Source organism: Pogonomyrmex barbatus, unplaced genomic scaffold (assembly GCF_055798465.1).
Source record: "Pogonomyrmex barbatus isolate J1 unplaced genomic scaffold, ASM5579846v1 scaffold3, whole genome shotgun sequence".
Classification (NCBI taxonomy): Eukaryota; Metazoa; Arthropoda; class Insecta; order Hymenoptera; family Formicidae; genus Pogonomyrmex; species Pogonomyrmex barbatus.
Genome location: NW_028297127.1, coordinates 5,599,912 through 5,615,484, shown reverse-complemented (window position 1 = coordinate 5,615,484; position 15,573 = coordinate 5,599,912). Strand labels below are relative to the sequence as shown.

At 40.6% G+C, this 15,573-nt stretch overlaps 1 protein-coding gene and 1 long non-coding RNA gene across 5 annotated transcripts in view; one reads left to right on the top strand and one right to left on the bottom strand.

The window, feature by feature from the left end:
• LOC105423285 (agrin) overlaps nucleotides 1–15,573 on the bottom strand; it is a 433,811-nt gene that overhangs the window by 30,897 nt on the left and 387,341 nt on the right. For all 4 annotated transcript variants that reach the window (XM_089079439.1, XM_089079440.1, XM_011632973.3 and 1 more), the window contains 3 exons: nucleotides 9,089–9,325; nucleotides 1,650–1,865; nucleotides 1,029–1,270 (listed from right to left, as the gene is read on the bottom strand). In XM_089079439.1, the coding sequence (XP_088935565.1) occupies nucleotides 1,029–1,270; nucleotides 1,650–1,865; nucleotides 9,089–9,325 (695 nt within the window). The remainder of the gene's footprint in view (nucleotides 1–1,028; nucleotides 1,271–1,649; nucleotides 1,866–9,088; nucleotides 9,326–15,573) is intronic.
• LOC148935961 (uncharacterized) lies at nucleotides 2,935–11,415 on the top strand. The gene is made up of 3 exons (XR_016139847.1): nucleotides 2,935–3,321; nucleotides 9,591–9,996; nucleotides 10,710–11,415. It is a non-coding gene; the product is annotated as an uncharacterized LOC148935961 (long non-coding RNA).

Here is a 15,573-nt window from a genome sequence, read left to right as displayed (position 1 = left end):
TATCTGTATATTATTTTTTTTGTTTCACGTATAATAAAATAATAATTTTGTAATATAATCAAATTGTTAAACTAAAAAACAAACAAAAATGTATTGAAAATATAAACAAAGATTTAATTAAAATAGCGAAAAGTCTATCGAGTATATAGAGAATATCGAGGTTCGTAAAACCGCTTATGAGAAATACATGGGACGAGAAACTCAATACACGAATGTCTTCGTGAAATTCATCGAGCTCGATCTCTCCTCGTTCCTTTTCGTGCTAGTACCTACTAGCTATCCCACGGAGATATCCGGCACAGCGTCATCCAATTAGCGACAATTGCTTTTGGCGAAGGAGCTCGTCGAAATGGTGAGGATCTCACCTCGGGCTTTCGAATTTTGCGGGGAATCGAGAAAGTATCGAGAGAAGGAGAAATAGTGAAAGAGAGGAAATTTCCTCCGTACTCCATCGGACTCTTGATCCCTTCCAATTTCTGCGGTGAATACATCCAACAATTTCCATTTCGCGAGCGAGTTCGGCATCGATTACGAATCTTGTTTTGTCGACCAATGTCTTTCGTCAGCTCAAATCTAACTAAATTGTATTGGCGTCTTAAATAGTAACACGTTATTTCTTATGAAATTGAAGGCAATCTTGACACATCACAGATCGCGATCTATGATAATCTAAAACTTTTACTTGTCAAGTTATTTCCTTTTATACATTTTATTTCTGATTTGAATTCGGTATCTATAGAAACGTCACGGATATATATTGTAGCATAGATATATGCTATTTGTGTTATATATTTCTTGTGCTCCGTGTGCCGTCCTATTCGTTTAATCCATCTGTCGAATTTAATAAAATATCTCGCAAGATGCCAGGCTGCGACTCTCTTGTCGAGACGTCTTTCTCAAAGAGATCAATAATTCGCGTCGTCGAATTTCCGAAGATCTGGCGACGACGCGAAATGTCACTCGCGCCGAGCGCGGAAACGGAAGCGGAAACCGCGAGTGCGCATTGCATTTCCGTGCGCGAGACTGACCTTCTCGGAGCAGGGTCCTCTGGAACCGCATGTGCCGACGTAGGCGACTTCGATGTTGCTCCTCGTTAGACAGGCCTGCCTCTTCAGCTCGCACATGGACGTGTAGGTCTTTCCGCCGCGAGCGCAAACGGGCCTCATTATCGGCTCGCACTCGGGACGACATTCGCAGTTAGCGATTCCTTGCCGATTGATCGTACACTGTTCGTGGAAGTTGCATTTCACCGCTTCGCAGGGATTTTGTCCTGCGAAATAGAACGACCATACAATTTTCCTCACAAGTATTCTTATCCTCGCAGAATTCCAAAAATTATTTTTTTTAAATGCAAATAGTTTAATGTACTAAATAAAAAAAATTAGTAAAATAAACAATTAACGAAAGATTAATTAATTTACTTACGACAACATAATATTTGCCATTTTGTAAGAAAAAAAAAAATCAATATTATTGTCCTAATAGTAATCATAATTTTAGTCAAATATTAATATTTTTTTTCATATTTTTGTAATCACTAATTTTATTAGATAGAAAACATTTCTGTGTTAATTCTTGTTTACTTTATTATATTAGTATGTATTAAGGATAAATGCTCTGTATAAAAAATGTTAACAGTCTTTATATACCGGAGCTGCAAGCGCCGTTGTAGATTTTCTTGAGCGGTAATCTGGATCGGCAAGCTTCCTGTCGAAGATTACACTCGTTCGAATATGTTTTGCCATCACTTCCACAAACTGGTGAGAGCTCGAGTCCGCATTGTTCCCCGCAACGACAGACTGGTTGTCTCGAATCGTCCAACTGACAGATTTCCGGTTCTACACATGTGATACTTGCGCAAGGATCTGGAAAATTAATTTATAATTAACAATCTCGATAAATAAAATAAATTATCGAGTGATGACAACATGTCTTTTCAATCATATGAATTTTTAATCACATGTACAATCTTTTTTAGCTTCTTGGAAAATATTAGAGAAAAATATTTGTTTTTCCTTAGCCTATTATACTTATATTTATTTTTAGCAAAAAGATTCTTAATTATTTCTTTATTTTAAGATTCATTTCGTGAATAATTATAAGAATTAATCCAATAATCTACATGGTAAAAATTTCATTTGCATTTAATCGGTTCTTCTGTCTCACATTTCGAGAATTACTACTAATCCTGATGAAATCGATTGAATTTAAATAACCTTCTTATGATTTCTTTTTATGAGCCATCGTTTGCATACGAGAACCGAGAGAATACGGATAATATCCAAGGCGAACGAATAATGATGAAAGGGTGCAAGGACCGCGAACGGTCCAGTTAGAGAAGATATGGCCGCATCGAGATTAATCTTCACCTTCGACCAAGGAAGGAAGGAAGTTGGATTCCGTTTCCTGTCTACAAGCGGGATAGCTAGGTTTCGCCCTTATACTAGCGGCTGACGAAGCAAGTTCTCCCCCAGCGATGGTGGTGTTTCTCGGCGTTAGCTCGAGTTACAGTCCAGTGGAGCGACTAAACTCGACCCTTCCGTAACCCAAACCCCAAGCGTTCTCCTTCGTCGGCGCTTGATGCGCCAGTTAATTCGAGTTTAGCACTAATCGATCTCGGAAAAGTATCATTGCATCACCAATTGTGAAATGAGAAGTAAGATCTCGTTTTGTGGTCGTCCACTAGCCGAAAAATGATATTTTCAAAGTTAAAAGGCAAATTCTTACATCTCTCATCCGTATCATTTTATTTCATTCAGATGTCCCGAAATGATTAGCGATTAATGGACGACGGGGATGATATTCTTTGCCATCCTTTTCATCGCTTCGTAATTCCATCTCCGTGCGATGGGGAGAGGCCCTTATATCGCTCCCGTCGCTTGCATCGGATGAGATAGAACGGTGTCATCGCGTTCTTTCAAGGTCTCCGCGCCTTAATGGGATTTCTCACCCTGCTTCTTTCCCGCCGTCCGCCTGCAGCAGCCTTCATCGAAACACCGGCCACGATCCGATCTCTCCCTCGTGGGAGAGAGCAAGGGTATGGGGATGGTTACGCCGGCGCGTTAACTTCACGCGACATTACCCTGATGCGGATTTCTTTGTATTATCGGGCCGGGGCCACGATGTGAAAGCCATTGGAAGAAGCCTTTTCAGTATGGACGACGACGGACTTGCCGTTCGACGGCTGGAATCTCCTGTGGAACGTGTGCAAAGACGGACGATGGGATGCTGTATGTCGCGACGCGGGTGACTGATGAGCTGTTCGTACATTCCACGTATTATTGGCGAATTATCATTTAATTTAGAGGAGAAGAGAGACGGGTACGGAATATCAATTTGTTCACGGGCAATAATTTCAGCGAGATGTATTAAGCGTAATCGCGAGATATAGGGGAAGGGTATTATCGTCGTAGTACGGAGAAAATTATGCTCGAAGAAAATTTTATTCTAGGAAAAAAAAAGATACACAAATTCCTTGAGAGATCCTCGATTTATCGGTTCTTGATGAATCGAGAACCAGCCTTTGAGGTGATTTTCGGAGAGACGCTCGCGAGGCAACCGACTTATGTACACACGGCGGGAGTGCATCCTAGTTACTTCCGCTAAAGCAACTGCAAATATCGATCCTTTTTAGACGCCTTCCTTTCATGTGCAGATACTGTGCGCATACCTCTCCCGCATTCTACGAGCAATGCAAGCGGAAAATCGCTCGGCGCACGGTAAAAGCCTTGTAAATTGCCCATCGCCCTCATCCACGGACAGAGCAAGTCAGCATCATCCATTTCGTTTGTAGCTTTACGATTTTGCCAATTTGCAATCCACCTCCTCCTCCTCCTCTCTCCGGAAACGACGTATCGCGTCGCGATGAGACTCCGGGAGAGGGAGATTTTTCTCTTATCTTGCGGACTCTTATGTACGCATTAAGTAAATGACAAGAAAAAAAGAATCTGACGCGCGGGATAAAACGCGCGCGCCGTTAAACGGTGCGTAAGTTATAACGTACAAGATATAAACCTCCCGGAAAGCTAAAATCTTATTGAAGCGTACTTCTCGTTTTCTTCGCGCTTCAGCCACGTCGCATCCAGAAAATATCCGGAAGCCTTTCTTTCCATCCGCGACTCGAAAGCTATGGGAAGCTATATACGAGACGCGGTTTGACATTACGCGAGCGTAAGGTATAAGGGTATTATGTCTGGGGAGCAATGACTGGGTTTATGTTAACGGCATCTCAGCGGTACTTCCGGCTTGATGTACGCCATACACTCCCGTCTTCCGCGCAGCCGCCTCCATTCGACCTATCCACGTTCGTTCCTCGTCTGCGCGTAAGCCTCTGCCGTGCATGTTTCTCTCTCTCTCTCTCTCTCTTTCTTTTTGCGCCACTTAGGCCCCGGACGCGTAAACATGAGCGCGTGAGAGTAGATGTAATTTACGGGGTTGCGGACGACGTAAAATTTCGGCTGAATTCGAGCGGCGGAGAAAGCCGGACAAATTGCCGCCTGCTTGCGTAAAGATAAGTTTTTTATGAGCGCGTCAAGGCGGCCAGAAAGTGGCGGCTGTCTAGATACCTGTTCCACGAGATGATGTTGCGGTTGATGGTCGAGACGTTACAGCTACCTTCAAAGCATCTATTAATCTTTGAAATTTCAAAAAGTTACGATCCGCGTTAAATATCGACGTTTAAATCCTCTTATCTTGCGATCCTTCTAATGTCGATTATTAGCATGCCAGTTTTTAACTAAGATCGCATTTACGACATATGATTTCCTCATCTCTTCTAATCGACTACTCTGGCAATGAAAATTACAGTTTCCGGCAGCTCCTTTCAGAACTGCGTTCGCCCTTGCAAATTCCATCTGCTTTAGCAACTCCTTAGATCGATAACGATAACATGATTAATATCTAATTCAAAGTGATAATATTTCCAGGCCGTCAAGCGTGGTAACTAAAGCTCGTTAGCATGTTTCCGAATAATGAGCGCGATACTCACTTCCTCTCCCATCCTTGTAACTCGCGCGAATCTCGTCGAGTTCCAGTCTGTTTGTCATCGCCAGTTTTTAACGACGGCAACATGGTTCTTGCCATCTCTATTCAGCCACAGCGCAATCTCTCGTAGCTATCGACACTTACACGATCATCGATAACCGATCGCGCTCGTTACTTACGTTCGCTCGTTTCTTGCCAACTAGCGCCTCGCCTTCGAGGTGCGTCACTTCCGGTGGAACGAGTCGCTCCTCCTTTTTTTCGTCGCCGATGCCGATCTCGAGCCCGACGAGCCCGAGTATCGGCGCTTCCGTCATCTCGGCTGGGAATTGTTTCCTCGAACCTGACACCGCTCGAAATTTCCGGCTCGTTGGCTTCCCCCGTTTGCAAAAGGTCCCGTGGATAAACACATTTGCTTGTTGGTTTGTCTCGGGTTTACACCATGCGTCTTTTTCTCTTCTATATCGTCGTCTTTCGTACAAGCGAGCGCATCTCAGCCCCGGCTCGGCGAGTGTGAGAATTTAGTTGAATCCATTTCCAAGGTGCCACGCCTCGGGAATCCGACGTTCCTTCATGGCCGGTTCTACCTTTTCCCGGTCGACCCTTATTTCGGCACGTTCGAGCGTGAAGAAAATACCGCTTTCTTTTTCTTGGGGCTTGGATATGCGTGACGGGAGCGACTTGCGGGCGGTGTCTCACGAAAGTGGAAGAGAAGAACGTAGCGAGCTGGATAGAGATGATAGAGATGCCCCTCCCGTTACGGTGTATGTTGGAAGAAAGCTCGCTCGGAAGAAAAGGTTCGAAGGTACAAGCAAGTTGGAAAAATATTTCCAGGAGAAATAAAAATTTAATCAATATGTTGCCATTATCGATGACGCAAGTATGATATACGAGACGGCACCAAAACATATTGTGGCTACGTCCAAACGGTAATAAAAACTAAATAATCGAAATAAATCGAAAGATGATAAAAATAATTTAACTGTAGATTTCATTTATTTAAAAAGAGTGTTTGATTTATTTGCAGTTCGTAATTTTTCTTCTAGAATAAATATTAATATTTCATTTTTTCCTTTTTTTTTTAAATTAAATCTTTCAAGAAGAACATTCTTCAGCGTTTTCCTTATATTTAGAACATTAATAAAAGTAGCTTATATAAAGAATCGATAATTATGGCCTCGACAACGTTACTTTTGAAGCAGGTTTTCACCTTCTTGCACAGGGTTTCAGACGCAAGAGTTCAATATTTTTTTTTTACGTTTCGTTTCACCATCCAATCACGACCGCGAAATACTAGCTGCGCCGGCGAAACGGGAGGGAAGCCGAAAAGTTTCGAAACTTTTGGAAGTTAATTTGATTTATCGTACCGTCACTTCAGATTCATGCCTCGAGTTAGTCCCTCATCTTGGACGACGAAACGGCGACGGGGAGGGAGAGGGAGGGAGAGAGAGAGAGAGAGAGAGAGAGAGAGAGAGAGAGAGAGAGAGAGAGAGAGAAGGGGGTGGGGGTGAATCGCGAGAAATTCACGAATGGAGAATTCCGCGAGGCGAGGTGGCACTTCGCGAGAATTTATTATTGATTCCGGCGTTTAAAAGGGTCGCAACTGGCGCCAATTGATAAAAGAGCAACCCCATTGTTGTACTAGGCTTTCCGTCCAACGAGAGAATCGACTGAGGAAATTCCGAGTCTTCTCTCTATCTTTCGAGTCGCTTTCCTTCCACTTCGTCATTCGCCTTCGACCTGGCCGGATATTGCGTTTCATTGTTCCTGGTATAATACAACGGCAGAAACAGTGGAACGAAAAGAGACGTTCGTCTTTGTAAACTTCCGGCCCTCAACTCCCATTCCCCTCCCCTTTTGACTTCTCTCCCCGTTCGTCGCGTTGCTCCTACATCTCTATTATACTTCCTTTTATCGTGTACGTCGCCAGGCCGTTATTAAGCTTCACGATCATATCGTACGACGAGCGTCACAGATTTACCTTGCGTACAGCTGCAAGGATTATTATTTTCAAGTATCGCCTTTTACACGCTGAAGGAATTTACGACGTTTTACTGCGTACAATCTCACACGAAATCTACACTTCCATCTACGCTCTATCGTTTTCACCGCAAAATCCCACGTCTTTTACGAGTCTCTTCAAAGTCCGATAATTTCCACGCATTAAAATCGCAGTTTCTGTGTAAAGTTAAAAACCGTTAATTGCACCAGCATTTCGTTAAATCTACTTTTTCAAACACAATTGAATCGCATGGATTAACCATACGTATTTAGAATAGTGAAAGATAGAATTGTGAAAGATAAGTTGATTTGTAAAGTTCGTAGAATCGTAATCAAAGTGAAGATTATATTTTAGATTTGGACTAGTTCCGTTCCAATTCGAAATTTCTCCATTATCATCAAATTATCCAAAATGTGCTATTTGCACAGTCCTTCATATGTTCCCAACGATTATTCCTAAGGAAATGCAGATTGGAACCGTTTGGCGACATATTTAACCAGCTCGTTAACCGGCTGCGATTATCGTAATCGTTACCGTCTACCGTGCCCGGTTGCACGGTGCTACGAAGAAGCCTTGGTGTGAAGGAATGAGAGGGAGAGGGAACGACTTACCTAGGATGGACTTATCTAATCCTAAGCAAACACGGCCTACTCTCGGTAGCTACCTGTCTGATCAAACATTTGTCTTTACTACTCGGTTGATTAAACGCCTGCCAAGTTTATACTGCTTTCGTGGTAGGGAAAAGGGAAACTCGGGCACGAGGGGTTAGATGAAGGGAGCTCTCTCTCATTCGTAAGTGTGTGTACGACTACCTGTGGACACGACCAGTGACAGCTGTGTGGAATAGCGTATTAAGAGGCGGATATATGTATAGGACGCATTAAACTATACATAGCTCCTTCAACGAGAAATGGCATTAGTTGTATCGATTCGGGTATCTTGCCATTCAAGAAATTTCATCATTTAACATTATAGTACAATAAGAACATGCGATAGTAATTTTATTTCTCTCACGTCGATTACTTAATCAGCATGAATGCTAAGTATATAAAATAAAACATTAAAAAAATAAAAATACTTTTTTCATATTTTACTTTAATATCGAATTATTAGACTATTAAAGATTATTAAAAGAAGAATTTCAATTTTGATAACAAATTTTACATAGAAGCAAATAATTTGTGAGACATGCTGTAGGGAATTCTAATTCTCTGAAGAGTGCGTGAATAGAAGAAAGGATATAGATGTGTTAAGAAATGGTTAAGAATGATTGATCAGAAAGGAGTCTCTTTGCCGCTTGACAAATTGTTTTAGTTGAAATACAAATAATTAACGAAATATTGTCCGGAGGAAAAAAGAAATAATAGTGAACGGCGCTAAGCAGATCTGTTCATAGTGATTTGAGACGTGATAACATGTTGACAGCAAACATTGAAATGAGACTGACTGAAACATAGCCTCAAAAAATCCAATGAAAGTTTGCAATACAATATGGAAACAATGCGTTTTTTGGGTGCATCTAAAATCGATTTCACTACAAGATAAAATAAAATTGCATTGATAGTTTATATTACACAAAAAAATACATATTTAATATGTTGTAAGAATCATAATGAAATTATGAATTTGAGTTCGATACTCTTGTAAACTTGGATGTAAATTAATTAATTAATTTTAATTCACTCAATTTATTTACTTTGGAAAAATATTTTAGTTTATTTTTGATTAACGGTAATTTATCATTTATTTTAATTAATCCAAGCAAAACCAAAACATGTTGTAATTACATATTTATTAATTTATTTATTCATCATAAATGAATTTATATATGTTTAATGCCAATTTGTTTGTTTGATATTTTAAGCTATATATGTAGTTGACAAAATGAATACGACAAAAATTTGTATTTCATAATTTATCATTAAATATACGATCTTCTATAATCTTTATCTTTAAATTATTTAAATTACTTAAATGGAATTGTGATGATAATAGGATAACAGGATTCATATTATAAATAAGATTTGTGATATTATTTCTTAAGATGCTGAGACGGTTTACTCGACGGTTTATTCATTCGTCTCGTATATCCGCAATGGCACTTACCGCATTTGCCACGAAATGCCACGGTGATGTTGGCACCTTTCGCACAAGCGGCTCGATTTAGGTCGCACAGCGTCGGATAGTCGATCCCATCCGTGCCGCAGACAGGTCCCGATCCCTCGTGATCTCCCAAATTTGGGCAAGATTCCAGGCATTGGCAGGTCGCCTCCTTGCCATCTCTGCTTCGCACACACTGCGAGCCTTGCGAGCAGTTTAGTTTCTCGCATGGATCCTTGATTTCTGTAAAAGAAAACATCAGAATCTGGCATCAGTTAAATGCTGCATTATTCGATAATGTTCAGACAAGACATATATTCAGACAATATTTCTTTCTTAAACTTTTTCTAAACAATTAATTAATAATTAATTAATTAATAATTCAACAATTTATAAAAATATATTATTATTATATGTATGTATCTTCATATAATTGATATGCATTTCAAAATGATATATATAATAATATACAATTTCTTTTGAATATTATTTAAAATATTTTTCTCAGGTTTTTTCCAACAGATAAATATGCATAAAGTGAAAATAGACCAGATGGAAACACTTGCATTGTGCAAAACGGCCCCTGGTTTACGTGATAATGCGCGTCTACTGAAAACGAATTGGTAATGACGCGATAATCTGTTGACGAGAGCAGTTCGATGTTACGGTCAATCCTGTTGAACGGGATGCTGACAGCTTCGATTTTCGAAGTAACGAGACGGAGGCCAATGACGGATAGGATCAGCCAGCGGCGCTTTGTCGGGCGGCATATGTTTGCTGAGAACAATCACGGTGATACGTAGAATTTAATGTTCTCGTATTTGCGGATTGCCGCATCCAGTTTATGACGGAAATGCCAAGCGGCGTGTAATCCTTCTACGATGCTTCCCGATGGATCCCGTGGAGTTGCCAACGTTCGTATTATATCTATATACGAATTCTGTGTGTGTGTATCTCTTTGAAATTTGATTTAATTTAAAACGTATCAAAGCAGTTTGTAAATATTTTAATTTTCGAATTTTGCCTTTCAAAGTATTTATTTATTTATATATTCTCTAACGATCTGGCACGTAAAAGCTCACTTCAGATGATTTATAATTCGCATCAGATTTCAAAATAAAATTCTATTCAGAATTTTATTCCAAATTTACTTGCCTTGTGTTCCTAGAATGAGCGTAGGATAATGGCAGCCAAGCTTGTCAATTAGATAAAGACATATCAGGATTATCGTTATCTTTAGCATTTGCTCTTTACTCAGCTCTGTTATTTTTATAATAAATAAAATTCTACAGTTATCAAAAAGAGATGGATTTTCTATTATGACTATTGACCTGAAAACAATAGTTGCACTTATTCAATTTGGATATGTTTTAATGGCTTCGATGTAGGTGTATTTTTTATATATATTATTTTGATATTTTTGATATAATTATACAAATTAGTTAAAAGAGTTTTCATAAAAAATATTTTTTCTTTTATTTTATCCTATATAATAATAATCATGTAACTCTGTTGATACGTGAAAAACATATAATACCGTATTCTCTGTTACTGATATTGTGTCTCGCACCTGATCCCCAATTATTTTTAATCGTTCATTCAACAGCTCGTCTTTTATGATAATTAGATATTGGCACGACGCATTGGCTTTTCCATTCAAATGATGCAAAACACGATGACCATTTTTCAGCGGAGTACACGAAAAATTTACCGCGTTTCCGCGGGGCTTAATCAATGATATTTTTTCCGTAACGTGAGGCCACGCCACCGCTACCGCCGCCGCCGCTGTCGCCGCCGCCGCCGCCGCCGCTGCTGCCGAAATGTAATTGCGGGCCGTAAACACGCCGGGCGCGCCTGTAGGTACCATACGTTACGAGCTGTAACGCGCCGTGAAATTAAATCCGCGCGATTCGCGATGAATAAACTATCGCCCACTGGGATTCATTCGCGACGGAATTTACGCACCGCCGCGTTTTTAGCGGCGGCCGGGAAAAAAGGAGCGGACGCGTGTCCCGGACGGACATCGCGTGCGGCTTGCCGTGCGGCTCGGATCATTAATCCCTAAGGATCGGCTCGAAAGAGCCGATGTAGGGTGTGTGTGTGTGTGTGTGTGTGTGTGTGTGTGTGTGTGTGTGTGTGTGTGTGTGTGTGTGTGTGTGGTGTGCGCGCGCGCGTAGAAGGAGGGGTTGTTTGTGTTCTGTTAAAATTTTATCACGCGCGCATGAGAGAAATTTGCGGCTCCCAACTGAATATTTTCGCAGATGGCCGTCGTAACCGGCGAGATATATTTCTCGAGGAAAGTGGACATGATGGTTTATATTTCGGTTACTACATGAATCATCGGTCAGCGCGACGTGGACGTGAGAGAACTTTTGTGATGTGTCGATGAATGTTTTTGCCGAGCGAGAAGCAAAGTTTTCTATGTATTTTCAAAAAAAAAGTCGATTTCACAGAGACGTTTTCGAATATATTAAACGATTGACTCCAAAATTTATTTTTAGACGATTTTTAATTCGAGTTAAAATTCAGAGAATAGAATTTTATTTGCAAATTCATTGTATTATGGAATAACATTTAAAGCACAAACTATATACACATATATATATATAAAGAACATATTAAAATAAATATGTATCAAAATGTATAATACTTTTGTTTTAAAATCTAAATTATAAATTAACTTTTTATCATGTTTTAATCACAACCAGTTGAAATAATTATAACATATATCAATGTAAAATCATTTTCGTTATGCAAAATTGTTTTACATATGTGGCTTGCGTAGCTCAACAAAATTCTCATATTGGAGCATTTTGAAGTGCAAAGAAGAGAAAAGAAATAGAAAAGTGTGCCGGTATTCGTTGCAAATATTCATGTGTAGATTTGCGTTTGAGTTTCGGAACATGCCGAAAGAACTCTCGTGCGTTCTCGTTCGTTAATTTACATAAATAGAAGTTTCGAAGTTCACTCAAAGTTTCGATATTTTCATCCGATATGTCTAGCACCCTAGCGCCTTAAGGTTGCCGCGAGATATTCCGTCATTCCGATGACGTCAATGGGAAGAATGGGTAATGAAGGAGGATGATCGCACGTCATGCGCGCTCCGAAATACCTTTTGGGAAGACGTAGCAGCAGTGGGATACCGTTAACGTGGTGCATATTATCAGCAGAGCGTACGTTAACGTTGCACGCGATCGTCGACCGCAGCCGCCGTTTCTTCCGCAAATCAAATCCGCCATCCGACGGCTCGTCATCGTCGCCGTCTCCTCCGCCGCCATCGCTGTCGCCGCCGTTCGCGACGCGCGATTATTCATTCCGCTCCTTCAAACGTCGTTCTCTTTCCGCGTGAGGGAGGAGAAAAAGAGAGAGAGGGCAGAAAAAAAAAACAAATCCGCTGCTGCCGCCGCTGATCGTGATATCTGCGCGTTCGAGGGTGGCATCGGGGATTATCTCGCAATCTCGCGAACGCGCATGCACGCGGCGTGCAACAAAGCGAATATAAACGGAAATAGAAACAGTGAGTTCCTACGCTATATCTACGGACGGTGGCGGTGTCAATTAGGAACGGTAATTGGAAATTCAAGCCGCCCAAGCGTTCGTGCGTTAAGGGATGCGAGCGTGGGATGTGCGGTAAAAACTACGTAGAATGTTAACGAGAAACTAATGATTCCTTACTGATACTGTCTTATCGTCCACTTTTCTATTATAATTATTATCATCACTCTATTGTCCTATTTATAAATAACGATTCTGAATGAATTAAAAATTCTTAGGTCAAAATGCCCGCATTAAATTAATCATCGGATAGAATTTCTGAAAGCTGATCGTGGAGAATAACCAGTGGAAAACAACCGTGCGATCGTATCTTTTGTTATATGAGCGTATAACAATCCGAGCGGATAGTTAATGGCGATCGACACCAAGTGCATTTACCGTTCATTGTCAACTAATTTTATGCGTTGGATAATGATTTTTTTTTCTCCGCGCGATTTTTATTGCGGAGCAATTGAGTTCCGTCATTTATTAAATCCTCCACGTTTTGTTCCCTCGATCAAGTGGAGAACTCTCGCTCGCGTTTAACCCTCCTTCTGCCCCTCTCTTCGATTCCTTTTCCCTGATCAATGATAGCGATGCAAAGCGCCGGAACGTCATTACGGGTGTCGAAAGCCAGTAGCTGAGCCGGATGATTGATCGCGGCCTCGTTTGCATTCAATAACTCCCCGTCGGTGTATTTTCGATTTGGTATTCACCGCAATCCGATTATCGTCGTTAATGCATTTAATTCGCCGGTCAGTCGTCGCGTCGAGTGGTGCATTATTAATTATCGGTATGACAAACGCAATTAGCGGTCGCGTATCTCGCGCGCATACACCGTCCGTCCGTCCGTCCGTCCGTCCGTATATCGTTGCGACTCGACTTGCTTCTGATGACGACTTTCTAATTTCCGGGTGGACTTCCCTTCGCGCATTACGTGTGGCGGACAGAAGCGAAATTTTATGTTGCGGGATATAAAGTAATAGGATAATAGTTGTGGCAAAAGCGTTCATTATCTGTAGCGAGCTCTCTAAAAATACACAAAACGGATACATAGACAGCAAACAAGTATAATGAGAGAGAAAACGTATGTGAACTCAACTAACGGACATAGCTATTTAAAGCAATATTGTTATATCCATTAGAAGCAGTGAGCATTAAGTCTAATAACAGGAAGCGCTTAGCATAAACATTTATCGTAGAAATTTCTAAATTGGCCTGCTTATTCTTATAACTTGGGGTTCGTACGACCTGGTTGAAACTCCATCAAAAGCAAAAGAGAAATAAAATCAATATGTCGTAAGCGGACATTTAAACAAAAATTACGTTTTCGTAAAGTTATAATAGAAAACGCGAAGGAATGCTAAGCAGATTTTTATTCTCTTATGGGAAAAGAATCGAAAGAATTAAAAATAATGATGAAGATATGAAAGAAAGATAGAAAATGAAAAAGAAACTTCAAAACATTCTAATGACCGCGTCGCTTCCGGGACAGATATTGGAACGGGCGCGGCGAAATTAGATCTGGATTTAAATTGCAAGGTGAAGTTAATGAGGTGACTCAACTGAGAAATGGATGTTGAAGTTACTGGAGTTTGGAAACTGAACGGATCCGTGGAAGTTCGGCCGGAAGTTGAAGTTTTTACAGACCATGGAGAGAAGTCCCGGATGCCCTTAACGATGGTCAAATGTTCATTAAAGTCCGCGGACATGAACAAATGAGAAATGCTATTATTTTCATCGATTGACGCGCATAACGATTTTTCATAATCAGCAACGCCAAATGTATCTTTTAAATTTCTTTTTTCCCCTGTTACGTGCAACTATCGTATTTCGTTCGGATAATTAACGAAAGCATATACACGCGATATCGAAATAGCGTCGATGATAATTGTTACGAACATTGCACACTCGATTAAAATACATCGGTTATCGGATACAAATATATGTATGGGTTGAATTAATTGAATGTGAAGCACTTTATTCCGCGTCTATATCGATTGCAGTTTTTCGTTTAAAGTGTCGAAATCTCGTCAAAAGAGTATCTCGGACATCGTTCAAATAAAACGCCTAAATGAAATTGTTTCAATTTGTAATTAGAATCCCGGACATCGTTTATAAATAACGTGTCTCCGGACGAAATTGTTTTATTTTACAACGTTACAATCTGACGCGACATTTCGTAATTTTTATCATAAACATTTGCTCTTTTTAAAAAAAAAGGTCTTTCCATAAATTACACATTATACACATATTTACTCTTGTTGCATGATTGTTGAAGTCGAGGATGCGATAATATTTCATATACTCGACATACTTTTAATCCCTTGATAATTTAAAAAGTGAAAGTACGCAATGTTTGGCAATATCGCCGAAAGAATTGATGTTAATTGTGGCTTTGCATAGGATTTGAGTAATTACGTTTTCCACAAATCGACCTAACAAGCACTCGCGCATCAATCTATTTTAGCGGAATTTCACAATCGCTGCCGATTAATGACGGAAATTAATACACCTGATAGGAAAGTGCCATTAGTGATTCTTTTCGTTTGTTCGCGCGTTCATTGGTGATGAAATAATTATCGAACCGTATCCAACGAGCGAGTCCTCTGAAAATCCACCATCAGGGCTTAAATTGGGCCTGTGGCGGGGTCAGATGAGCGTTGTTTCGCGCTGCAACGAGATTGAATAGCCAATTCAACGAGGGAAAAGTACATTTCGCCGTGACCAACAATTGCCTAATTTGGACGAGAATCCCATTGCCGGCACAATGTGCACGCACACCGTGGAAGAACCGGTCTCTCATTCCCCTATCTCTTCACCCTCGGTCCTCCCCCGAGTTCCTCGGTCCCTTCGGACGGCGCGTCGACGTAATATCGTAATTAATAATCCATTCTAGTTGGTTTTTGCCGGTGCACCTGACCGTCGCAGCTCGCCGTTACCGCTTACGGGTAATT